Source organism: Ambystoma mexicanum, chromosome 7p (assembly GCF_040938575.1).
Source record: "Ambystoma mexicanum isolate Mex_15411 chromosome 7p, UKY_AmexF1_1, whole genome shotgun sequence".
NCBI classification, from domain to species: domain Eukaryota; kingdom Metazoa; phylum Chordata; class Amphibia; order Caudata; family Ambystomatidae; genus Ambystoma; species Ambystoma mexicanum.
Window position 1 is genome coordinate 324,933,385 of NC_090939.1, and position 26,179 is coordinate 324,959,563.

At 46.3% G+C, this 26,179-nt stretch overlaps 1 protein-coding gene across 2 annotated transcripts in view; it reads right to left on the bottom strand.

Annotated features, from left to right (window-relative positions):
* The window catches only part of JAM2 (junctional adhesion molecule 2), a 653,454-nt gene that overhangs the window by 302,538 nt on the left and 324,737 nt on the right, over positions 1-26,179 (bottom strand). For both annotated transcript variants that reach the window (XM_069636390.1, XM_069636389.1), the window contains exon 4: positions 10,423-10,566. In XM_069636390.1, the coding sequence (XP_069492491.1) occupies positions 10,423-10,566 (144 nt within the window). The remainder of the gene's footprint in view (positions 1-10,422; positions 10,567-26,179) is intronic.

Here is a 26,179-nt window from a genome sequence, read left to right on the forward strand (position 1 = left end):
ATATATATAAAATTGTTCATTTATTGTCATGATCTCTGCTTCCAAAAGGTCAGGGTTTTCCCAACTCCCTTGGAAGCAGATCCATAACCCAGGTTCCGAGTGCCAACCAGTCCCAATTGGGACCTTTTGGACCCAGTCCTGGCGCCAGTGGCACCAGGCTCATAAATATGCCCAGTCCCAGCGCTGGAAGCGCCGGGCTCATAATGCTTGGGTGGATTTACCTGCAGCAGACCATGCTGCTTACTTGCCTGCCAGTTGAGCCTCTGATCCTCTTCTGTTTGGAACTACTTTTCCTGTTGGGTGGGGCAGGAGCCACTCCCTAGATTCAGAACACTGGAACTCTTCTGGAAAGCAGGAACTCTTTTCTTACCTAGGCGTGGCTGTGGAAGGAGACACCTAAGCACTACAGGAGGCTATTTAAACCACACCCGATGGATGAATCTTGCTTTGCGTTATTATGCATCCTCTGCAGCAGAATGCTCATCGTGTCTTCTGCATCTGATCCTGGGCCTAAGGAAAAAGGCTTACCATCCTGAATCCAGTCTTCAGCAACACCTATAAAGACAAGAAAGAACAGGTTAGCATTACGGGCTTCAGTGACAGCTTTTCACTTACCTGGTCCATCGGCTGTCACCAACGCCTCGCGCTGCATTCCGGCATCTGAAAGACAAAGGCTTACCTACTCTTCGTGCGCTCCGGAGGTCTTCACACTGCATTCCGGCATCTGAAAGACAAAAGCTTACCAACTCTTCGCACGCTCCGGAGGCCTTCGGCGCTGCATCCCGCATCTGAAAGACAAAACAAGGTGCGTTTAAAGACATTGGGGAACTTTAATACTCACGTGCCATTACTCCTTTCCACATCTAACCCAGTGGGTTTTCCGGCACCCTGCAGCCGCTCCGAACTTGTACCTGCAAAATAAAAAGACAGTTAGAGCGCATCGTGAAGCAGGCAACAAGCGCTTACTTACGTGCTTCCAGTCGCTTATATTCATCAGAAGGGCTCCATCTTCAACTCACTTCAGCCCCTCACCCGCCATCGCCGGAACCCTGCAAAACAAGAAACATCATTACTAAAGACTTTAAAGACATTAGAATTACTCGAAACTTACCGTTCGTGCAGTAAACGACGGACAGCAGTCCTCTGAAGTCAAGAGGCCTGCTCCCCTTATCCAGTGAAGAAACTGGTTACAGCATCCTGCCCCGAGGCAGATGGAGAGCACGGCGTTCACTTACCTAAGGTGAGAGCGTTAACCTTTGGGGTTCTACAGGAGAAGAGAAAGGAAAGAAGAGAGAGACATTCAATAAGCCAGTTCCTTAATCCCATATTTTCTATCTGCAGACATCTTACCCTTCAAGTCAGACATACAGTGCACAGAGGTCCAGCCCAAAGAGCCAGCCGTGTGTTACACATCACCTTTGAAGATACGGTATACGCCCAGTCAAGACCGGCGCCTCTACGGGAATCAGGTGAGCGTTACAGAACGCAAAGCCTACCACAAAACTCCCGTCCAGGCGCTATGGAAACCTCGGATACCGACCAGCTAGCCCAGTTACTTGGGGAACTAAGGGCAGAAGTGCATGCAGCCCGTCAGGAAACGAACGCTCTAAGAAGGGAACTGATTATTTCCAAGGAGCGAACAGATGATCTTGCTAGACAATTGCTACAGTCACAAGCCGGACAGACCCCGTTACCCGCATCTGGGGGAAATCTTCCTTCTACATCCTCTATGAATCCAGTGCAGATCAACCTACCTTGGAATGTACCTCTGGCTCCGCCCGAACGATTTTCTGGTGACCCAAAGAGGTTTGCAGTATTTATCAATCAGTGCCGGTTGCATTTCTTATGCCGGCCAGCAGCCTTTCCAACTGATCAAGCTAAAGTAGCTTTCGTGCTTTCGTACCTTAGTGGCAATGCGGCAGACTGGTCGATCCCTCTAGTAAATCAAGATGATCCGGTCCTCCATGATTTTCAAGCTTTTCAGCTCAGTATGGAAAAACTGTTCGCAAGACATTCACAGGGGCAGGCCTTGGACAATGAGCTTCTTTCGTTGCGACAAGGTAATCAAGACCTTTTGGCTTATATTGCGTCTTTCAACAGACTGATAGTGGAAACTCAATGGCCTGAGGACAAAAGGATTACGCTGTTTTATAGAGGTCTACGTGGAGAGCTCAAAGATGTGTTAGCCCAAGTAGTGAATCCCCCACAAGATTGTTCGGACTATATAGACTTAGTCGTTCAAATAGATCACAGACTGCAGAACAGGAAGGCCGATCGTTCCAAGTTTGATGCTCGAGTATTTTCCAAACCGCCAACTCCTTCCAAAGGACTAGACTCCGGGGAACCCATGCAAATAGGGGGTCTGAAAGGTCCTCTAACACAAAAGGAGCGGGAAAGGAGAAAACAGTTGCAATTATGCCTCTATTGCGGAAACTCAGGGCACTTTCTTCGAGACTGTCCGGTGAAACCTGCCAAGAAGGCAGTAGGAGCTGCAGTTACCAAAGTTACAAACTCTGAGCAGGGAAACGACCTCGCCCGACAAGAATAGAGGTCCTCTTGCCGAGCGTGAAAACCAGTTCCGTGACCTCGCATTTCGTGATACCTATGGTCCTCATTAGCCCTGATAATCCGGATCGATTACATGCAATTGAAGCTTACGTCGACAGCGGTGCCATCGGCAATTATGTGGATCATGAAATGGTTTTGAGGATGAATCTAACTCTTTGTCCCAAGGCTGTAAAGGACGTCATTACTACGGTGGATGGTACGGAGATAGCCTCCAGGCCAGTAACGCATACCACTCAAGAGGTGACGCTAGTAAGTCAAGATGGACACCATGAGAAGATCGTGTTCGATGTGATCAAGGCCCCTCAGTTTCAGATTATTCTAGGAATATCTTGGTTAGAGAAACACAATCCTCTGATCGATTGGCGAGCAAGAACGGTCCAGTTTCCAGAATGTGTCTCTACCTGTCACCCTCCACCTGGTGTTGCACTGGCAGCAATTTCTTCAGAGACTCCCCAGTTACCTCCCGAATACCTAGAATACCAAGATGTTTTCCGGAAGGATCAGGCTAACTCTCTACCTCCTCATAGGTCTTATGACTGCCAGATAGACCTGATACCTGGATCTACTCCTCCTTGTAGTAGAATTTATGCCCTCACCGAGCCTGAGAACCTACACCTTCGACAATACCTGGATCAATACCTGGCAAATGGGTTTATTCGTCCTTCCAAGTCCCCTGCTTCTTCAGCTTTGTTCTTGGTTCCAAAAAAGGAAGGAGACCTTAGAACTTGTATAGATTATCGCTCCCTGAACCAGATCACCGTTAAGAATAGATATCCGTTACCTTTGATCCCTGAACTCCTGGACCAAGTCAGAAAAGCATGCATATATACAAAGCTGGATCTTAGAGGAGCTTACCACTTGGTACGAGTAAAAGAGGGCGATGAATGGAAGACGGCCTTCCGCACCAAGTATGGGCTATTTGAATATCAGGTCATGCCCCTCGGACTTTGCAATGCCCCGGCCGCCTTTCAATATTTTATGAACGATGTCCTCAGAGAGCTCATAGATGTGTGTGTTGTTGTTTACATTGACGACATCCTCGTTTATTCTTCATCAGAATCTGAACATCGGAAACACGTGAAAATGGTCCTCGAAAGATTGCGTCAACACAAACTTTTCGCTAAGTTGGAAAAATGTATTTTCAACGTGACTGAAGTTGAATTCTTGGGATTCATATTATCACCTGGCGGAGTGCGTATGGATTCAAAGAAGGTCGATGCAGTTCTCAAATGGCCATCACCATCCTCCGTAAAAGGTGTGCAAAGCATGTTAGGCTTCGCTAACTTTTACCGCAGGTTTATCCCCGAATTCTCTCGAATAGTCCAGCCCATCACTGCCTTGTTAAAGAAAAACAAACGTTTTGAATGGTCTACCGAGGCGGAACAAGCTTTCCAGGATTTGAAGACTAAATTTATCTCTGCACCAATCTTAAAACACCCTCGCCCCGAACTCCCCTACATCGTGGAAACTGATGCTTCAAGCCTTGCCATGGGGGCAGTTCTATCACAAAAGGACCCGGTAACCAATCAGTTGCATCCCGTGGCATTTTGGTCCCGCAAATTCTCGCCTCCTGAAATCAATTACACGATTACTGACAAGGAACTTCTGGCTATCAAGTCTGCCTTTAAGGCTTGGCGGCATTATCTGCTGGGGGCCCGACACACCGTTACTGTGATTACGGATCACCGAAACCTGCAATATTTGAAAACCGCAAAAGCCCAATCCTCTAGACAACTCCGTTGGGCATTATTCTTTGCCGAGTTTGACTTCATAATTACCTATCGACCTGGTACAAAGAACGGTAAAGCTGATGCCCTTTCTCGGATGGGAGTGGAAGAACACTTGATCAACCCTAAACCTGTACCAATCATTCCCGAACAAAGAATTCTGGGTGTAATCGCCACAGAATCCATAGAGGAAGTTAAGGATAAAGCCAAGCAACTTGTAACTCCAGCAGACATACAGAATTGGCATCTGCAGGGAAAGGACTTTGCAGTAAAGGACAACTTATTGTATTTCCAAGAACGATTATACCTACCCAGCACAGATTTACAGAAAAAAGTAATCTCTTGTTATCACGATTCTTTAATGGAAGGACATCCCGGTATGGCCAAGACCTCAGAAAAGATCAAGCGCTACTTCTGGTGGCCGTCTTGGAAAAAAGATATCAGAGACTTTATAATGTCCTGTGGAGTATGCGCCCAAAACAAGAGTCAAAAGGAAAGACCAGCAGGCCCCTTACGCCCTATTGACATCCCACCTCGCCCTTGGCATACGCTTTCTATGGACTTCATCACCGATCTACCTCCATGCTCCGGATACAATACGATTCTAGTAATCGTGGACTTATTCTCCAAGATGGCGCATTTCATTCCGCTCAAAGGCTTGCCAACAGCAGCAACTCTGGCCCGAGAATTTCTCGAAAACATCGTCCGACTGCACGGTTTTCCTTCGGTTCTAATTTCGGATCGAGGTAGTCAATTTATTTCTCATTTTTGGCGAAGTTGCTGTCGGTCGGCTCAAATTGATGTGAGACTATCGACCAGTCACCACCCTCAGACCGACGGACAAACCGAGAGGACCAATCAAACTCTGGAACAGTATTTACGCTGCATGCTGCAACAAACTGAAAAAACTTGGAAAGACATCCTTTGGATAGCCGAATATGCCTACAATAACTCTGTCCATTCGGGAACTGGGAAAACCCCGTTTTTTCTTTTGTACGGCAGTCACCCTCGAACCTCGGAGTTGGATCCCCTCCAAGATCTTGAAACACCAGCAGTAGACTACCTGCATTCTACAATCACCCAAGCCTTTAAGGAAGCTATTTCTCACCTTCAAAGGGCTAAAGAACAATACAAGAAAGGAGCAGATCAACATCGGAAGGAAGCCCCTCAATATCAAGTAGGGGATCAAGTCTGGTTATCCACCAAATATCTACCTCTAAAAGGGCCACGCACATTCAACCCAAGATACCTTGGTCCCTATTCCATCACTACCATAGTAAACCCAGTAGCGGTCAAGTTGGACTTGCCCCCGCACATGAAGATACATCCGGTCTTCCACGTCTCTCTATTAAAACCTGTGCAACCTCAAACCCGAATAACTAAATCTCCAAAACCTATCCTAGTTGATGGAGAACTCGAGTTTGAGGTCAAAAGCATTCTGGACTCCAAGATCTCCAAATCTAAACTATTTTACCTAATTGACTGGAAAGGCTACGGCCCCCAAGAGAGATCCTGGGAACCTGCTGAATATGTCCACGCTCCTCGCCTAATCAAAAGATTTCACCGAACATTTCCTGACAAGCCAAAACCCCCGGAGAAGCCCGGTTTGGGAGGGGCCTTGAGGGGGGGTACTGTCATGATCTCTGCTTCCAAAAGGTCAGGGTTTTCCCAACTCCCTTGGAAGCAGATCCATAACCCAGGTTCCGAGTGCCAACCAGTCCCAATTGGGACCTTTTGGACCCAGTCCTGGCGCCAGTGGCACCAGGCTCATAAATATGCCCAGTCCCAGCGCTGGAAGCGCCGGGCTCATAATGCTTGGGTGGACTTACCTGCAGCAGACCATGCTGCTTACTTGCCTGCCAGTTGAGCCTCTGATCCTCGTCTGTTTGGAACTACTTTTCCTGTTGGGTAGGGCAGGAGCCACTCCCTAGATTCAGAACACTGGAACTCTTCTGGAAAGCAGGAACTCTTTTCTTACCTAGGCGTGGCTGTGGAAGGAGACACCTAAGCACTACAGGAGGCTATTTAAACCACACCCGATGGATGAATCTTGCTTTGCGTTATTATGCATCCTCTGCAGCAGAACGCTCATCGTGTCTTCTGCTTCTGATCCTGGGCCTAAGGAAAAAGGCTTACCATCCTGAATCCAGTCTTCAGCAACACCAATAAAGACAAGAAAGAACAGGTTAGCATTACGGGCTTCAGTGACAGCTTTTCACTTACCTGGTCCATCGGCTGTCACCAACGCCTCGCGCTGCATTCCGGCATCTGAAAGACAAAGGCTTACCTACTCTTCGTGCGCTCCGGAGGTCTTCACACTGCATTCCGGCATCTGAAAGACAAAAGCTTACCAACTCTTCGCACGCTCCGGAGGCCTTCGGCGCTGCATCCCGCATCTGAAAGACAAAACAAGGTGCGTTTAAAGACATTGGGGAACTTTAATACTCACGTGCCATTACTCCTTTCCACATCTAACCCAGTGGGTTTTCCGGCACCCTGCAGCCGCTCCGAACTTGTACCTGCAAAATAAAAAGACAGTTAGAGCGCATCGTGAAGCAGGCAACAAGCGCTTACTTACGTGCTTCCAGGCGCTTCTATTCATCACACGGGCTCCATCTTCAACTCACTTCAGCCCGTCATCCGCCATCGCCGGAACCCTGCAAAACAAGAAACATCATTACTAAAGACTTTAAAGACATTAGAATTACTCGAAACTTACCGTTCGTGCAGTAAACGACGGACAGCAGTCCTCTGAAGTCAAGAGGCCTGCTCCCCTTATCCAGTGAAGAAACTGGTTACAGCACCCTGCCCCGAGGCAGATGGAGAGCACGGCGTTCACTTACCTAAGGTGAGAGCGTTAACCTTTGGGGTTCTACAGGAGAAGAGAAAGGGAAGAAGAGAGAGACATTCAATAACCCAGTTCCTTAATCCCATATTTTCTATCTGCAGACATCTTACCCTTCAAGTCAGACATACAGTGCACAGAGGTCCAGCCCAAAGAGCCAGCCGTGTGTTACACATCACCTTTGAAGATACGGTATACGCCCAGTCAAGACCGGCGCCTCTACGGGAATCAGGTGAGCGTTACATTTATAACGTGTTTAATACCAGCAATGGTTTCTAAGCATGGGTTCGGGATTCGAACCTGTGTTGCGCTGCGTTGTCTTGCTTCCAAGACAAATGTGTGCCCCTGAGCTATCCTTGCTTTCCTATCCCTGAGTGAGTCACACAAAGTCTCTCACAGCTCCTGAATAGTTCCAAGAGTGTAATGCTCTTCTGCGGTTGATGACAAAAGCAGGCCGTCCTGGAGTGTGAAGCTCATCATCCAAACGACAATTGATTTCTTCCCCATCTAATTTTCAGACTGCAGTCATTGTTGTTGCGCCTCAGTACCAAGGACGCTGTGTAGAGTTCTGAGCAAGTCATCAGCACAGTGTGACCAAGAGCCCAGCACAGATTCAGGATTCTGGGTGTGCATTCCTGGCTCTGGTTCTTGGAGAGCCCCCTGGTTTGAGTTCTCAGTGAACCCTCCTGTCCCAGGTTCTCAATATTCCCTCCCTCCCGGGTTCTCAGTAAGACATCCTGGCTTGAGTTCCGAGAGAGCAAATGCTATTTAGTTTCCTTGGTGAGCTTGACAGTCCCAACTAGCATCGGTCTTCATCCTTCTCTCACTCTCTGCCTAGCCTGCAGGTCTCTAGACATCTGTTTTCCTTGCTAATCCCTGGGCCCAGGTTAACAAGGTTCTCCACTACAAGCAAGTATACCTTGGCCTCACCCCGGCTCAGGTTCCACTGGTTTCTCCACCTGCCTCTCTGCATCTGCTGAAAAGGGAGGCGGTCGGGGTTACAGTGTGATGTCCTCACTGAGTGGGGTGAGATTTTCTATTGTGTGCATATAGAGATGGCTGGGATACATTTTCTTTCCTCCCTTTCTGGTGTTTGTTGTACCCCACCTTTGTTCTTGTGAGAGCATGGTGTGGTTCAATTTAACCACACCATGACTGCTCCACTGCTCAGACCCCACTGGTCTCTCCATCTGCCTCTCTTGATCCCCTATAGACTTTGGCACTCTTGGCTTGGCCAGTTCTGATTATCTGCTTTGGATCTCTCTGTCCACTGCCCTCTCCTCCCTGATGCCCTTCCCTTGCTGCATCCATAGAACTCCTCCTTCATCTCTGCTTCTTTCCTCCTCCCCCAACTCTCCTTCCCCCAACACCATCCACTTCATTATAAGTCTGCTATTCTCCTGCTCCTAACTCCTCCTTGATCTTTCCTTTATCAAACTTTCCCCTTTCTCTCCTAATTTTGCAGGTGATGAGCTGTCCTTCACACCCTGTGAGGGCTATGGTGCCATGGTCGCTGCACTCTTCCCAAGCCCATTATCCCTATAGCTTGTGTCACCTCTCCTGAACCTTGGCTCTGACAGCTCTGCAAGGATTGTCAGGAGTCCAACTCTCCCTCACCCAGACCGAGGGAAGTGTCTCATTTGAAAGGCCTGGACCCGGTGCCTGCTGCATTATTGGATGAAGAGGTCAGGTTGTTCCCTCTAGTGATGTATTTGAGAATGAGGTTTTGTTGTTCGGAAGTCAGTGAGTGGGTGAGTGTTTTGTGAAGACTGGTGGCCATTTTGAACCAGTGCTGCGCTGTCTGGAATCTTGTTTGGAGAGAAGGGGGTCTACATCTCCCTGGTTTGCTACCTTTTCTGCAGTCTGTGACATTTTGAACCATTGTGGCTTTCATGGTTCCCTTTTCCTGGGAAATGTCATGTTTGTGTTTCCAGTGGGATTGTAAGGGAAAATAAATCTCATTTGTACAAGCCCTAATGCTGAACAGGTCGGGGTTCCAGTGTGATGTTCTCACTGAGTGGGGTGAGATTTTGTTTTGTGTGCATATAGATATGGCTGAGATACTTCTTCATTCCTCTCTTTCTGGTGTTTAGTGTACCTCACCTTTGTTCTTGTGAGAGCATGGTGTGGTTCAATTTAAAGTGTCAATGCGGTTGCCTGGTGGGTTTGCGGTTGTGAGGGCACCATCTATTGGGGCCTTGGCATGTCCTGTCTGGAAATGTCCTGACTTCAGCCCCCTTAACCAGAAGTGGGACCACTGTTGAAAGCAATGTGGCTGGTCTTGGTTGGATGTTGGATGTTTGGGGGAAGAACTTTCCTTCTATCTGCCTATACTATGGGGAGTGCAAATTGACTGAGTGGGAACCTGTGTATACTACCTCCAGGGCTGCATCACATATTTGGCAGCTTCTGCTGGCCCCCACAGGTTCCTGGTCCTCCCCAATAAGTCTGTTCAACATGACTTCATCCCAGCACCTATACATAGCGTCACTGAGATCTGTCAAATTATGTTCTGTGCATCACTATTAGCTTTGAGTAGTATGTCCATACACAGATCACTTCCTGCTCATGCAAGCAAGCCATCTTTGTACAAACAGAGTTAGGTTATTTACAGGGTACGTGGCAAAGTGGCATTGGTTTAGAGCTATAGGTGACTTTCATTACTTGCTAAGACATTACCCTTTTCTGTCAAGGATCTGCAATTGGGAGTACAGTTGTTTTTGTGAAAACCTCCTTTTTTTGTCTTTCTTTACGGTATTGACATGGGAGGGTATAAGGACAAATCCTCCCTTTCTAATTCCGGCCATAATGGAACATTGGGGTCGGCCTCTCTTTCCCATTCTAGCGCCTCAGACAACATAAAATTGCCCTGAAGTCCCTTAGGCTGAAACCTCTCCTGTTGATTATTGTATATATTACTAACTTGGGGAGCAGTGGACATGTACTATCTCACCAAAGGAAGTTTGATTACAGTAAATATAATTTGCCCCAAATGCTTCAGGGAATCTCCTTGGAAGAACTTTGATCAAATATTAAAGTTTAGGATAAAAAACATTTTTTGTCTATTCAGCTTTCCCCCAAAGAGAAATATTACATTTAAACAACCTGTTCAGATCCTGTTTGCTCTGAGTTATCAGGGGATCCAGATTAGCTTGGCATATGGTCCAACTTCACAATCAAACAGACCTAAACAGGGAACCGGCTGAAATGCCTGGAAAGAAAAAAAGTAATACAAATTACCCTGGACCACCAAAATAGTAAGAAAGAGGTGAAATGTCTTACCAAACACAGTCAAATCAATCTCAACTTCTTCCACATATTTTGTGGAAACAGAAACTTCACATCGATAGGTTGCGGAATCTCTCCTCGTTACATTTTTTATCCGGATACTCGAGTCTATCATGTCAGCACGTCCTTTCAGTGCACCTTCAAAAGAGAAATTCATTAATGTGTTTACATCTTGAATGTCTACAAGATAACATTTCACAGCAACATTCATTGGACTAGATGGGCTCAGGAATGAGCAACTAGTACCTGATATTGTTTAATATTAACTTTTGATAGATCCAAACACACATTTATTTTTTTAATAAGTTGTACATTGGCTATCTCAGGTGTAACACCACTTATTTCAAAGGTACTGGTTATGCACACAACTCTTCTTTCATCAGTGAGTGAGTGGGCATTCTGGGTAAAAACCCTATCGCTTGGGCTGGTGCACCAGTCAATTTTCTGAAAGTCTTGTCTGTCAAACGAGCCACCCTGCAAGGCTACATATTATCCACCTCGGCTTTCCACTCTTTATTTGGAGCCTCTAATTAAAATATAAATTACTTATATGAGGATTGTGCCATATGAGTGCAAAGATGTATAGGGTAAGGTGTCAATCGTTGCTGATGATAAAGTTATTTACACCAGGGTGGCCTATTCTGCTATGAGGGTTCTTTTGCCTCTACATCGGAATTCAGTGAACTCCCCGGCTATTCGGTGGAGGTTATTTTAGCTTGTTGATTACAATTCAGTTTATGTGCTATGAAGGATCAGACTGATACTCTGAGGATAATGCTTGCGGAGCACGCAATTAAAATGTTTCATCCTATATGAATTTCTTTTGAAAAGATGTATGGTGTGATTGAAAACATTGGCATCTTCTTGCATTATAATTAATTGACTGAAAGGAAATAGTTATTCTCCGACGGTTCCTGCATCTGTTTTGTTCTGCACCCCTATATATGTCCCCACTTTCTTGTCTTTAAGTAGCTTCCATTCTCAATTTCGTCTGGAAATATAAGAGGACAAGACATGCTCTGCAATATTTTGTATTTCCCTTGATGACGTATGGCTCTGAATGAATAGATTATATGCTCTATCACTGTGCAGGACTTGCTAAAACAGTGAAGCTCCGTATGAGCAATGCATCCGAGCACCTTTGCACTCTACATCGGATTTGGGTTACTTAATTCTCCAATTATCTGTTAAAATTAAATAATTCCACATCCCTTGGCAAAAGCTATGGTCAAGGTGTTAAATAAAACCGTTTTTCCTTCCCTCGCATCGACAGTGCCTACACCGTTGGGGGTCTTTGTTGAGTCAGGGTATCACAATTGGAGAAATACTTCCCTGCAAATTCTAGGGAAACTTTCCCAAGAAGAGCAACTCAAGTCTTCTAAGGAACTTCAGAAGGTTTGTTTGTAATGCAGCAATCAGTTTCCTTTCCAAACATTTGCAGCTGCAGGATTATTTTCTGCAAAATATTATTCCTCAGCCTATTGAACCTTCCTCACTACTCACACTATTTCTACATTCTACAGGGCTTAGTATTCTACTTTGCATTGTATGTTTTGCTATGTAAGGATTTGTAAAGCATGACTTACACCACCCACGTGACCATTGGAACTAAATCAGAAAACAGACATTTACCCAAATCCATGGAAGATTTGCAATTGCGGGTTTAGAGAGGGAAATACACATTTTCAGGAATTTTCGGAAACATTGGTGATCCTCTTTGGATGCTACGTGGACTGAGAGGGGTCGACAAAGTGGCTGTACAGAAAGGGAAAGAGTGCACTCTGTCACGCCCTTTTAAATCTAGGTATCGAAATCACTGCGTGGGTAGCATAATCAAATGTTTCAGCCTAAGTAGGAGGCAATCGTCCACATTCTGCACAGCATGGAGGCAATGAATTAGGCATTTTGGTATCTCCAGGAAAAGGCTATTTACATAGTCCAAGTGAAATCTCACAAGAAGTAAGGCTGCCTGTTCCTTACCTGGGAAGGTCAGATAGGCAAATATAAATTTCATTGTTATCATAGTAAAAAAGCTTTTTTTCAATATAGCTGCCACTTGTGGATACATAGTCACATTTTCATATTTCAGAATACCAAGCTTTTTTTCAAGCGTGAAGCTTGGGATCATGTCCAGTTTGGAAGGCAAGAGATCCAGAGGACTAAAGCTGGCAGGCTCTTCTAGAACAATAACCTCAATTGTATATGGATTCAGGTTCACTTTTTTGACCTGCATCCAGTCATTCACCATCAGGGGAATGGGGAAAAAGTACCATTACCTGGTTGCAGCACAAAGATTAATTGGTGACATTTGCATAATTACACGTGACACCATGGCATCTAATTAGTATGTTGTGCTACAAAGCTTTCAAACTGAACCAATACCACTGTGGTGGTCTTACCGTACCGGTACTTTGCTCGAGAAAATGGCCTATTGTGCCCCCACATGAGATAGAAGAAAGGGAAACAGAGCAAAAGGTGGGGGGTGTTGGGGCAGGAGTAGGATTGGGTCACGCAGGACTAACACATTGGGAAGATACAATGGGGATGGTAGAGTGAATATGATTGCATAAGTAGGAGTGCATGTGTAATGGTAGACAGTTGATAAAATGCAATGCTGATCTAGAAACAGGGAAAATAAGAAAACAGGGGCTAACAAGCATTTTCCAGTGTTTGCGCTTTCTGATACCATGGAAGAAGTACTGTATTTAGTGGAAGCATGATTGTGTGAGGGTTCCGATATGTGCTTCGGATGCCCTTAAAATGTGGACGTGAGAATTGTGAGGCAGTGTTTTTTGGGTGCCTGATGCAAATCCCAGGTGTATAATCTGAGAATGTTTTTTTTTAAACAGTTTTTATTAATTTCCCAACATGTGCACTATAGAGTGTAGCAACAAATATGCATGTCAATTCTCTCGTACAGTTCCATGTTGTATTTTCTTGCCATTCCTCCTCTAAACTCCCCGCCCCCAAGCCTATCAAACATTTTGACCTTCCTCATTCCATTTCTGCAGGCGTTCCTCCTTCTCCCCCTCCTGGAGGGCCACCTCCCTCCTGGCTTGCTTGGTCAGATCCGGACAGTGTTGCTACTATTTGTTTCCAGCCAAACAACGTGTCCGCTTCTTCCTTCCCACCTCTATTTGCTGCCTCATCCCACACTGTTGTTTCGGCATTCGCCCATTTCTGAAGATCGCACCACCAAGCCTCTGCTCTCGGTCTCCTACTTGCTTTCCAACTCATTGCTATTCTGCGTTTAGCCAGTATATATGCCAAGTCTTTAAGTTTGCTCACATGCTTAAATTTACTCGGCCTGGGGAACCCCCCCCAACATGCATGCCCACAAGGATCACATTTAATGTATCTCCTTTCTTGCCATAAAGCGGGTCACCTCCTCCCACAATTTCCTTATTTCGGGGCATGCCCAGAACATATGTGCCATTCCTGTGTCTACCTCCCCACATTTTGGACATGTCTGTGTTCCAGCATTTTTAACCTTTGCTATCTTCTTGGGGGTCATGTATGCTCTATGGGTGACATATAGCTGAACCTGCTGCAATCTCACGTTCCTAGATACCTTCTTATGGTATCCCTACACCCTGACTCATAACCCATTGGTTCCCCCGCCTCCTCCTCCCAGTATAGCCTCATCTGGGTTACTTCTTTCACCACTTTAGACATCAACAACTCGTATATCCGGGAGACCTCATGGCCCCCATCTGATATGTCATAAAATGTTTCTATGACAGCCTGCGGCTGTCGAGCTAACACTGCATTGGACCATGTATCTTTTATCATCTTCACCAGCCTTGCATATGTGATGTATTGTCCTTGATGTAATCCAGTGTCTTCCACCAAGGCATCAAACGCTTTCACATTCCCATCCTTCCACACATCCCCCCTCGTCACTATGCCTGTTGGTTCCCACTTCCCCCTGATAGTCCTCCTCATTTGCTCATCCACTCCTTCCAGTGCCACTAGCGGTATCTGTAGGGAGCACGGGTACGGGTGCTCCATTAACTGGCAGGCTCTTCGCCACATCTTCCCCGCCATGTCCAGTAATCTACTTCCGCTCTCCCTTTGCAATTTGGCAACCACATCCATTCGTTCAAGAAATAAGGGGTGCATTCGGCCCTCAACAGTTTGGATTTCAGTGTGGGATCCTCTGATAGCCACCTTGCCACGTATTGGAGTTGGCTAGCCAGGTAGTATACCTCAAAATTGGGCAATCTGATGCCCCCTTGTTCATACGGGTTCTGTAATTACCATAATACTAGCCTGTTTCTGCAGTTATGCCATATAAAACCCCTGCATATGCTCTGTACCTTACTGAAGAATCGTTTGGGTGTCATATATGATATATTCGCAAAGTAGTGTAATAACCTGGGTAGTACTACCATCTTTAACAGTGCCACTCTACCCATCATTGTTAAGGGTATCTTGGCCCAAAATATCATACTGTTTTCAATTTTTGACACTGCTCTTTCGGTATTCTGTTTGTGTTCAACTTCAGTGTTGTGGTATACATCTATTCCCAAATATCTGAACGTCTCAGTTTCCCATCTTACCTGTAGTACCAGCAGCTTATGTTCTACGTATCTACCCAGGGAGAATATGCTTGACTTCTGTAGGTTCAATGTTATGCCAGACAGCATTGCGTATCGTTCCATAACCTCCAGAATATACTGTAGGTTCTCCTCGGGGTACTTCAGGTACAGCAACATGTCATCAGCGTACATCGATATCAAATGTTTGCCCACCCTTTCTGCTGATACCTACTTCTCCATATTGCTGCCTCAAGTACGCTGCCGGGGGTTCAAGTGCCAAAATAAAATGCATCGGGACCACGGACATCCCTGTCTGGTACCTCTGCCCAACTGCCACTGCTCTGATATGGTTGTTCCCGTTCAGACTCGAGCTAGTGGTTTGTCATATAGTAATTGGACTCACTTTAAATATGCGGGCCCAATACCATATTCCTCAAGTACAGCCATCAGCCAAGGCCACTTGACCGAGTAAAAGACTTTCTCCACATCTAGCAAGATTATTGCCGCCTCCTGGGAACTTCCCTGTGTCTGTTCTATAAGTAACGTGATGGAGTCTCCTCAACTTGTCAGATATACTTCTGCATGGGACATACCCCGTTTGGTCAGAGTGTATAAGTTTGTTTATGACTGGTCTCAACCTATTCGCCATCACCGTTGTGAGTATTTTACTATCTTGGTTCAGCATCAAGAGCAGTCTATAGGACCCACATTCTGTGTCCGGTTTGTTGGGTTTAAGGAGCGGAATGACGATCGCTTCTCGTAGGGTCACAGGCAATGTGCTCGTGTTAAACGCTTCATTCAACATTGCCAGCAGCGGGGAGAGTAATTCAGCCCTATAAACTTTATAAAACTCACTGGGGAGTCCATCTGCCCCTGGGGCCTTATTAGTAGGCAGTGACTTGATCACTTGTTCTAGCTCTTCCAATGTTATTGTGTTGGAATTGAAATAATATTATGCCTCCTATCGCAGTATTTGAATGTGTGTTGGCCTACGCCAAGTTGTCTAAAATATCGTGTAAATAGACTCTGCAGCAAGGTCTTGACCTTAACGAAAACTGTGTAAGTCGCCATCTTGGATTTAGCCGCCATCTTTGGTTCTCTTGTAATGTGGAAGTCACCCTGAACATCAAAATGGAGGCCGAATGACATTCTGAGTGAGATTCTGGCCGTTGTGACCTCCGCACACATGAATAAGTAATATGCCTGCAGGCCACTTGTCGGGGTCGCGAACTGAGACCTTGTTCTATTCCTGACCTATGTGTAAATGTACAACTATATCAGCGAAACTGATCAAAATGCATAAATTATAGGATTGACCTGGCAAGGAACCCTAGGCCTGGTCCCAAGAATGGTTAACCCGCGAGGGGGTTGGCCAGGGCTGGATAAAGAGTATAAAAGCACAAGTATTCCAATGTACGGTCTCTCTACTAATGCATCGAACCTTCGTTGAAGTTCGTTACATTACTCTGAGAGCCGAATAGCTATCCGTTTGTCAATTGACTTTTTGGTAACTGTTGTAGCTTTTAAATAAAGCACTTTGTATGTCCTTTGTAACTTGTGTTGGTGTGTTTCCTTTGGGCTTCCCGGCCTCATATCAATTTCTTTGTTTTCACAGTTGGCGCCCGAATGGGGACCCTCAAGATTGATGCCAGATCATTGAAGGTTGACGCAGACTATCGAACCGGGATCGGAAGGTGTGATTCTGCGGGCCCGACCGAACGAGACGCGATACCTCGGCAGCGCTGCACGATCCGATCCTTGGACGATAGTCGTGTGGTCTGACACGGCATCTTGACGAGGGTCCATTTTTGAGGCGGGCAGATTTGTCGAAACCACCAAACACAAGGTAAAATTTGTTAGGTAAGTTCTTTGATAAACCGTACGGTCCTCCTTAGGTTTGGTCAGGTGCAGTCGTGACCCGGCTCTTAATTTAACCCTGACAATTTGAATTTGGTGTATTGTATCTGCAGACACAATTATTGACCAGGTAACACCCATTTTTTGTGAAATGCCTGGGAAATTGTCTAGCTGCTTTAGGGCTCTGTTCTGCAGCGATCAACAATCTTTGGAATTTACCCGCCCGGCACCACAGGAGGGGTCGCCGGCATGTACTATGTACTGTAAGTATGGCATTGGTAGTATAGTATTTAATGATATTTGGCACAGACAGACCAGACATGCCTCCGAATTTCAGTGGCCAATCAACGGTAGTTTTGAGATCCCCCGTATTGAATACTTAGAATCAATCTTACTAAAAAATAAGGCTAGACCTGCAGCCTTTGATGTTTTACAGAATTGGAAAAAAGAAGCGTTACAGCAGCTTAAAAGTAGGGACAAACATGCACGCCGTCATAAAAGAAACGCCGAAAAAGTGTTGTTATATGATAAAGAAAAACATTCCGAATCAGTTAAAAATATGGAAAGGGCTTTTTCGCTTGGAATCCAGAAAATGTACCCCTCTAGAGATTTCCATGTTTCCGAAGAATTTATTGAGAAATTGTTAAACGAACGCAGGCCTGATGCCTCAGCGCCACCTCCGTATGTTCCTATTTTGGGCACTCTGCCCATTCCTGCTGTTACTCCTGCTGTCATTCCTGTTCCCCCTGTACAACCTATTGTTCCTAGTTCCATAGTTGTTGTTTCTCCACCTATTGCACCGCCCCTTCCTTCTGCACCAATAGTTGCACCTTTATTAAATTTACCTACACCTCCGCTCCCGAGTGGCCCCGTATTGACTGAAGTTGATCCAGGTGCAGGATCAAAGATCGTCACTCGTAATACTGTTTCTGCAGATAAGAAACAGGAATTGTTTGCATGGGCTAAGTGTCATGACCACTGCTTCCAAAGAGTCAGGACCTACCCAACATCCTTGGAAGCAGGCTCATAACATATACTATCGGCACCAGCAAGTCCCAATAGGGACCTTTTGGACCTTGTCCTGGCACCGGTGGTGCCAGGCTCATAGCATGGACCCGTCCCGGCACAGGAAGCGCCGGGCTCATAACAAGTGTGAAAGTGCTTGGGTGGACCTACCTGCAGCAGACCATGCTGCTTACTTACCAGCAAGATGATGTTTCACTCTCTTCTGGCAGGGACTACTTTTCCTTCTGGGTGGGGCAGGCACCACTCCCTGGGTCATTGATGCTGGACCCCTTCTGGAAGCAGGAACTCTTTTGCCTGGGCGAGGCTGTGGAAGAAGACACCTAAGCACTCCTATGGACTATTTAAACCACACCCGATTGGTGCAATGTGCTTCGCGTTATTCTGCATCTGCCGTGTCAGCTCCAGCGAATCTTCAGTTCCGGATCCTGTGAATACGAAAATTACCTGCTGGGAACCAATCCTCAGTCTTCAGCAGCTCCTGCAAAACAAAAGGCACAGGTTAGGCAAAGGCAAAGTTAGCGGTTCAACTTACCCGATCCATCGGCAGCATTCAAGGCGTTTTTTCTGCATTTCTCGTCCGGCATCGGGCCTGCAAAGACAAAGAACATTGGTTAGTAATGCTTAGTTACAAAACTGCTTACCTGTGTTACGCTCGCTCCAACTCTGCTCGCGCTGCATTCCGGCACCTGTAAGGACAAAAGAGACATTAAGGTGCATTCTACAGCCCTAGAGCAGCCTTTCTACTTACGTGCCTTCGTATTCACCATCTTCTTGTTACGCTCTCTGCCACGAACCTGGGGGGAGCATCTTCTTCGGCACCGACAGCATCTGAAAGGGAAAAGACATAGACATTAAGGAGATAAGACATTTGAAGAGAGCAATCTAAAGGGAACTTTAATACTTACAAGTCACGCTCGTGCAGCACACGGCGGCATCGCTCTCAACTTACCCTCTGCAATTAAGAGGCTGAACTCATATCCAGTGAAGTAACTGGACCCAGCGCCCCTGCATGAGACGCAGGATGGAGAGCCCAGCATTCACCTATTTAAGGTGAGCACAACAATCGACCGAGTACCACGGGGAGAGAGGGAGAGAGGGGCTTGGAACTTCTCCCAACCTTCCAGCCACTAATACCTTGATTTTCCACTTGCAGACACCTCACCCTTCAGGTCAAACTTTCGGTGAGAAAGGGGACAAATCCGGGAGCCAAACGAATCCTACGCCTAACGTTGAAGACGGTTTCACCGCCCAGTCAAGACCCGCGCCTCCGAGGGAACCAGGTGAGCGTTACAGAACGCGAAGCCTTACCACATATTTCCCGCCCAGGCGCAATGGAAACTTCAGACACAGACCAATTGGCCCAGTTGCTCGGGGATTTGAGAGCAGAAGTACACGCAGCGCGCCAGGAAACAAATGCCCTAAGGAGGGAGTTAGTGGTTTCTAAGGAACGAACAGACGATTTGGCTAGACAATTGTTGCAAGCCCAAGCGGGACAAACTCCTCTGCCTACCCCTGGGGGGAGCCATGCTCCAACGACTTCCTTTAATCCGGTGCAAATTAATCTACCAGGAAATGTACCTTTGGCCCCGCCCGAACGCTTTTCAGGTGATCCGAAAAGATATGCTGTGTTCATCAATCAGTGTCGTTTGCACTTTTTGTGTAGACCTGCCGCTTTTCCAACGGACCAGGCTAAGGTGGCCTTCGTGCTCTCATATCTTAGTGGCAGTGCCGCAGATTGGTCTATTCCTTTAGTGACTCAGGATAACCCAATTCTTTACAATTTCCAGGACTTCCAAGCTAGTATGGAAAGATTGTTTGCAAGACATTCTCAGGGACAGGCCCTGGACAATGAACTTCTTTCACTACGACAGGGCAATCAAGATCTTCTGGCCTACATTGAATCATTTAACAGACTAGTGGTTGAAACCGGATGGCCTGAGGATAAGAGGATCACCCTTTTCTACAGAGGCCTGCGTGGAGAACTTAAAGACGTTCTGGCTCAGGTGGTGAATCCTCCACAAGACTGTTCCGAATACATCGATCTGGTGGTTCAATTGGATCATAGAATACAAAATCGAAAAGCCGATCGTTCCAGAATTGAGACTCGAACCTTTTCAAGACCACAGAGTTCCGCTAAAGGAAATGATACCGTGGAACCCATGCAGATTGGGGTTGTGAAAGGACCTCTAACCCAAAAGGAAAGGGAAAGGAGAAGACAACTGCAATTGTGCCTCTATTGCGGAAACTCAGGGCATTTCCTTCAAGATTGCCCAGTGAAACCAAGGAAGAAGATAGTAGGAGCTTCCGATAAAGGTGCCAAAGGTTCAGAGTCGGAAAACGACCTCGCCCGACAAGTGTAGAGGTCCGCTTGCCGAGCGTTAAAACCAGTTCTTTGACCTCGCATTTCATCATGCCCATGGTCCTCTTGAGTCCAGAACAACCCAATCGTATGCATGCCATTAAAGCATACATTGATAGTGGCGCAATCGGCAATTACGTGGACTGTGAATTGGCCGCCAGGATGAATCTATCTCTTTGTCCTAAGACGGTGAAAGACGTCATCACCACCGTGGATGGTACGGAAATAGCTTCCGGACCAGTAACTCACACCACCATGGAAGTGACGTTGGTAAGCCAAGATGGACATCAAGAGAAGATCGTGTTTGATGTGATCAAGGCTCCGCAGTTTCAAGTTATCCTGGGAATCCCTTGGTTGGAGAAACACAATCCCCAAATCGATTGGCGAGCAAAGACAATCCGGTTTCCAGAATGCGCTCCTACCTGTTATCCTCAGCCTACCACTAAGCTAGTAGCAACTACTTCTGAGAGTCATCACCTGCCTCCTGAATACCGGGAATTTCAAGATGTCTTTCGGAAAGATCAAGCTAATTCGCTGCCTCCTCACAGATCATACGACTGCCAGATAGACTTGGTTCCGGGATCCACTCCTCCGTGCAGTCGAATTTATGCCCTCACAGAACCTGAAAATCTTCACCTGAGGCAGTATTTGGACCAGTACCTGGCTAATGGATTTATCCGTCCTTCGAAGTCCCCAGCCTCTTCAGCTTTGTTCTTCGTTCCAAAAAAAGAAGGAGACCTAAGAACATGTATAGATTACCGTGCCCTGAACCAGATTACGATTAAGAACAGATATCCGTTACCATTGATCCCTGAACTTCTTGACCAAGTTAAAAGTGCCTGTATCTACACAAAGCTGGACCTCAGAGGAGCTTACCATTTAGTACGAATAAAATGGGGCGACGAATGGAAGACGGCCTTTCGTGCTAAATATGGACTGTTCGAGTATCAAGTAATGCCCTTTGGGTTATGCAATGCACCGGCTGCTTTTCAGTATTTTATGAATGACGTCCTCAGAGAGCTCATCGACGTATGTGTAGTTGTCTATATTGATGACATTCTGGTCTGCTCGTCCTCTGAGGCGGATCATCGAAAACACGTCACAGCAGTACTGGAGAGGCTCCGAAAACACAGACTTTTTGCAAAGCTGGAGAAATGCGTTTTTCATGTCACTGAGGTCGAATTTTTGGGATTTATTTTGTCTCCTAATGGAGTCCACATGGACTCAAGAAAAGTGGACGCTATCATTAAGTGGCCCTCACCAACGTCTGTGAAAGGAGTTCAAAGCATGTTGGGCTTCGCCAACTTTTATCGTAGATTTATTCCTGATTTTTCTCAAGTAGTCCAACCCATTACAGCCCTTCTCAGAAAGAATAAACGTTTCGAGTGGTCTACGGAGGCTGAACAAGCTTTTCAGGAACTAAAAACAAAATTCACCTCGGCTCCAGTTTTAAAACATCCTCGCCCGGAACTTCCTTATATCATGGAGACTGATGCTTCCAGTCTCGCAATGGGAGCAGTGCTCTCGCAAAGAGACCCAGAAACAAACCAGTTACACCCAGTGGCATTTTGTTCCCGCAAATTTTCGGCTCCCGAAATCAACTATACCATTACAGATAAGGAACTTTTGGCTATTAAGTCCGCCTTTAAAGCCTGGCGGCATTATCTCCTGGGAGCCCGACACACAGTCACCGTCATCACGGATCATCGTAATTTACAGTACCTTAAATCAGCCAAAGCTCAATCCTCTAGACAACTTCGCTGGGCATTATTTTTTGCCGAATTCGACTTTGTGATAACTTACCGACCAGGCAACAAGAATGGTAAAGCAGATGCTCTCTCCCGAATTGGAGTAGATGAACTCACGACCAATCCTGAACCAGTACCCATAATTCCGGAACAGAGAATCCTGGGTTTGATAAGTGCACAATCCATTGAAGACATTAAAGCTAAAGTTAAAGAATTTCTGACTCCAGCAGAAGTGCAAGACTGGCAACTCAAGGGAAAAGATTTCACAATGGATAAGAACTTACTATACTTTCGAGGAAGATTATATCTACCATGTACCGATTTACAAAGACAGGTGATCTCTTGTTACCATGACTCCTTAATGGAAGGACATCCCGGCATTGCCAAAATGTCGGAAAAGATAAAAAGACATTTCTGGTGGCCGTCTTGGAGAAAGGACATTAAGGATTTCATAAATTCCTGTGGTGTGTGCGCTCAAAGCAAAAGCCAGAAGGAGAAGCCAGCAGGTCTCTTACATCCAATTGACATTCCTCCACACCCGTGGCATACTCTCTCCATGGACTTCATCACGGATTTACCACCATGCTCCGGATTTAATACAATCTTAGTGATTGTGGACCTATTCTCGAAGATGGCTCATTTGATCTCATTGAAAGGGTTACCTACAGCTTCAATTCTGGCCCGAGAGTTCCTCGAAAACATTGTTCGGTTGCACGGCTTTCCTTCAGTTTTAATCTCAGATAGAGGAAGTCAATTTATTTCCCACTTCTGGCGGAGTTGTTGTCGCCTAGCCCAAATTGACGTAAGGCTTTCAACCAGCCATCATCCCCAGACCGACGGGCAGACCGAGAGGACCAACCAAACCCTGGAACAGTTTCTGCGCTGCATGTTACAACAGTCGGAGGGCACTTGGAAAGACATTCTCTGGATTGCGGAGTACGCTTATAATAATTCAGTCCATGCAGGAACCGGAAAAACTCCTTTTTTTCTTTTATATGGACTCCACCCTCGCACCTCAAATCTTGATCCACCTCAAAATCTTGGGACACCCGCTGTAGATCATCTGCATTCTACAATCACTCAAGCCTTTAAAGAGGCCACGTCTCACCTTAAGCGGGCCAAGGAACAATACAAGAAGTGTGCGGACATACATCGAAAGGAAGCTCCTCAATATCTTGTGGGAGATCAAGTCTGGCTATCCACCAAACATTTACCGCTAAAAGGACCGCGTACTTTCAATCCATGATACCTGGGACCTTACCCAATCACTGCCATAATTAATCCAGTGGCAGTTAAATTGGGCCTACCTGCCCATATGAAAATACATCCAGTTTTCCACGTTTCTCTACTGAAACCCTTGCAACCTGGAACCTGTTTGATGAAATCTCCAGACCCTATTCTTGTGGACGGAGAACTGGAATTCGAAATACAAGACATCTTAGACTCCAAGATTTCCAAATCAAAATTATACTATCTGATTGACTGGAAAGGTTATGGCCCCCAGGAACGATCTTGGGAACCGTCGGAACATGTTCATGCACCCCGTCTGGTTAAGAAGTTTCATCGAACTTTTCCTGATAAACCGAAACCCCCGGAGAAGACGAATTTGGGAGGGGCGTTGAGGGGGGGTGCTGTCATGACCACTGCTTCCAAAGAGTCAGGACCTACCCAACATCCTTGGAAGCAGGCTCATAACATATACTATCGGCACCAGCAAGTCCCAATAGGGACCTTTTGGACCTTGTCCTGGCACCGGTGGTGCCAGGCTCATAGCATGGACCCGTCCCGGCACAGGAAGCGCCGGGCTCATAACAAGTGTGAAAGTGCTTGGGTGGACCTACCTGCAGCAGACTATGCTGCTTACTTACCAGCAAGATGATGTTTCACTCTCTTCTGGCAGGGACTACTTTTCCTTCTGGGTGGGGCAGGCACCACTTCCTGGATCATTGATGCTGGACCCCTTCTGGAAGCAGGAACTCTTTTGCCTGGGCGAGGCTGTGGAAGAAGACACCTAAGCACTCCTATGGACTATTTAAACCACACCCGATTGGTGCAATGTGCTTCGCGTTATTCTGCATCTGCAGCAGGACGCTCACCGTGTCAGCTCCAGCGAATCTTCAGTTCCGGATCCTGTGAATACGAAAATTACCTGCTGGGAACCAATCCTCAGTCTTCAGCAGCTCCTGCAAAACAAAAGGCACAGGTTAGGCAAAGGCAAAGTTAGCGGTTCAACTTAGCCGATCCATCGGCAGCATTCAAGGCGTTTTTTCTGCATTTCTCGTCCGGCATCGGGCCTGCAAAGACAAAGAACATTGGTTAGTAATGCTTAGTTACAAAACTGCTTACCTGTGTTACGCTCGCTCCAACTCTGCTCGCGCTGCATTCCGGCACCTGTAAGGACAAAAGAGACATTAAGGTGCATTCTACAGCCCTGGAGCAGCCTTTCTACTTACGTGCCTTCGTATTCACCATCTTCTTGTTACGCTCTCTGCCACGAACCTGGGGGGAGCATCTTCTTCGGCACCGACAGCATCTGAAAGGGAAAAGACATAGACATTAAGGAGATAAGACATTTGAAGAGAGCAATCTAAAGGGAACTTTAATACTTACAAGTCACGCTCGTGCAGCACACGGCGGCATCGCTCTCAACTTACCCTCTGCAATTAAGAGGCTGAACTCATATCCAGTGAAGTAACTGGACCCAGCGCCCCTGCATGAGACGCAGGATGGAGAGCCCAGCATTCACCTATTTAAGGTGAGCACAACAATCGACCGAGTACCACGGGGAGAGAGGGAGAGAGGGGCTTGGAACTTCTCCCAACCTTCCAGCCACTAATACCTTGATTTTCCACTTGCAGACACCTCACCCTTCAGGTCAAACTTTCGGTGAGAAAGGGGCCAAATCCGGGAGCCAAACGAATCCTACGCCTAACGTTGAAGACGGTTTCACCGCCCAGTCAAGACCCGCGCCTCTGAGGGAACCAGGTGAGCGTTACACTAAGCATTGTATGGAGAAAGGTGATCAAGTTAATGTTTTTCCACATTATCTAATTTGAATAGTTTTCCCGAGAAAAATGTTTTTATCAAAGGTTTGGGGACTCATTTATGTGTGATGTGGGGTAGATTACAAAATTCGGATCTTCCACAAGGAGTGAGAGATCTGAATGCTTTGGCACTTTCGAGGGACACAGAGCAGAAAGTATATGGGCATGTTGAAAAATTGTTTGAGTTTAGGAAAGACTTTGAAAAGTCACGAGATGAGGACGACGAAGACGATAGAATATATGTACAGAAACGGTTCCTTCCGTGTCGTAGATCGGCACCTGAGCAAATACGAATTTGTACCAAAGATGCGATTCGATGGATCTCGGATTCATCTATTCCGCCAGATGAAGCATATGACACGTATAGTCAGTATACAGTAGAAATGCAAAGAAAGGTAATTCAGGTAATGGTACAGTACCTGCAAGAAGAATGTGTTAGAAAGAAGGTTAGTTGCCCCATAGAATTATTGGGGATTTGTAAAAGGGTTTTTTCGCCCGACACTTCTTCAGCTGCCTTAGCGCTCGACCTGGCTCTGTTGCTTAGTAAGCGGCCAGAGGTACCCATATCTCAGTTGTCTATGAGAGAGGTTCCTCCGACCTTTGTCCCAAAAGTTGAGATCCCCGCCAACGCTGGGACTGGTGCCCCCGCTGTGGATATTCCTGCACATTATGTATCGCAATTCGTTCATGTGCCGTTTTCACGACAGGAAGTGAACACTATTAGACAATCAGTTCCCGATATCAGGAAAAACCCAACGGGGTTTTACAAAGAAATAGAGTCCATCTTGCAGTCCTCTGTGTTCACCTTGAGTGATATTGACTTGCTATTTCCTGTACTCCTACCCGTAGATGTATGGAAACAGGTTCGGACAGCAGACGATGTGCCAGGGTTGGGAGATACGTGGGCTAATATGATTAGGATTGATGGGGAAAGACCAGCTGGTGAGAAACCACCACAGGTAATACTTACTTTGCCTGATAGAATTGTCACAAAATTAAAAACTATAATTCCAGAGAAAAGAATTATTTGGGACAAGCTTACGGCCTGTGTTCAAGGAAAAACTGAAGGCGCCACCGAATTTTTTAACAGATTCGAGCAGGTATTTTCTGACTTCAGTGGACAGGATTTAGGTACAGAGTCTGGGAAAAGGTTGTCCGTGGACAAATTTGTACGTG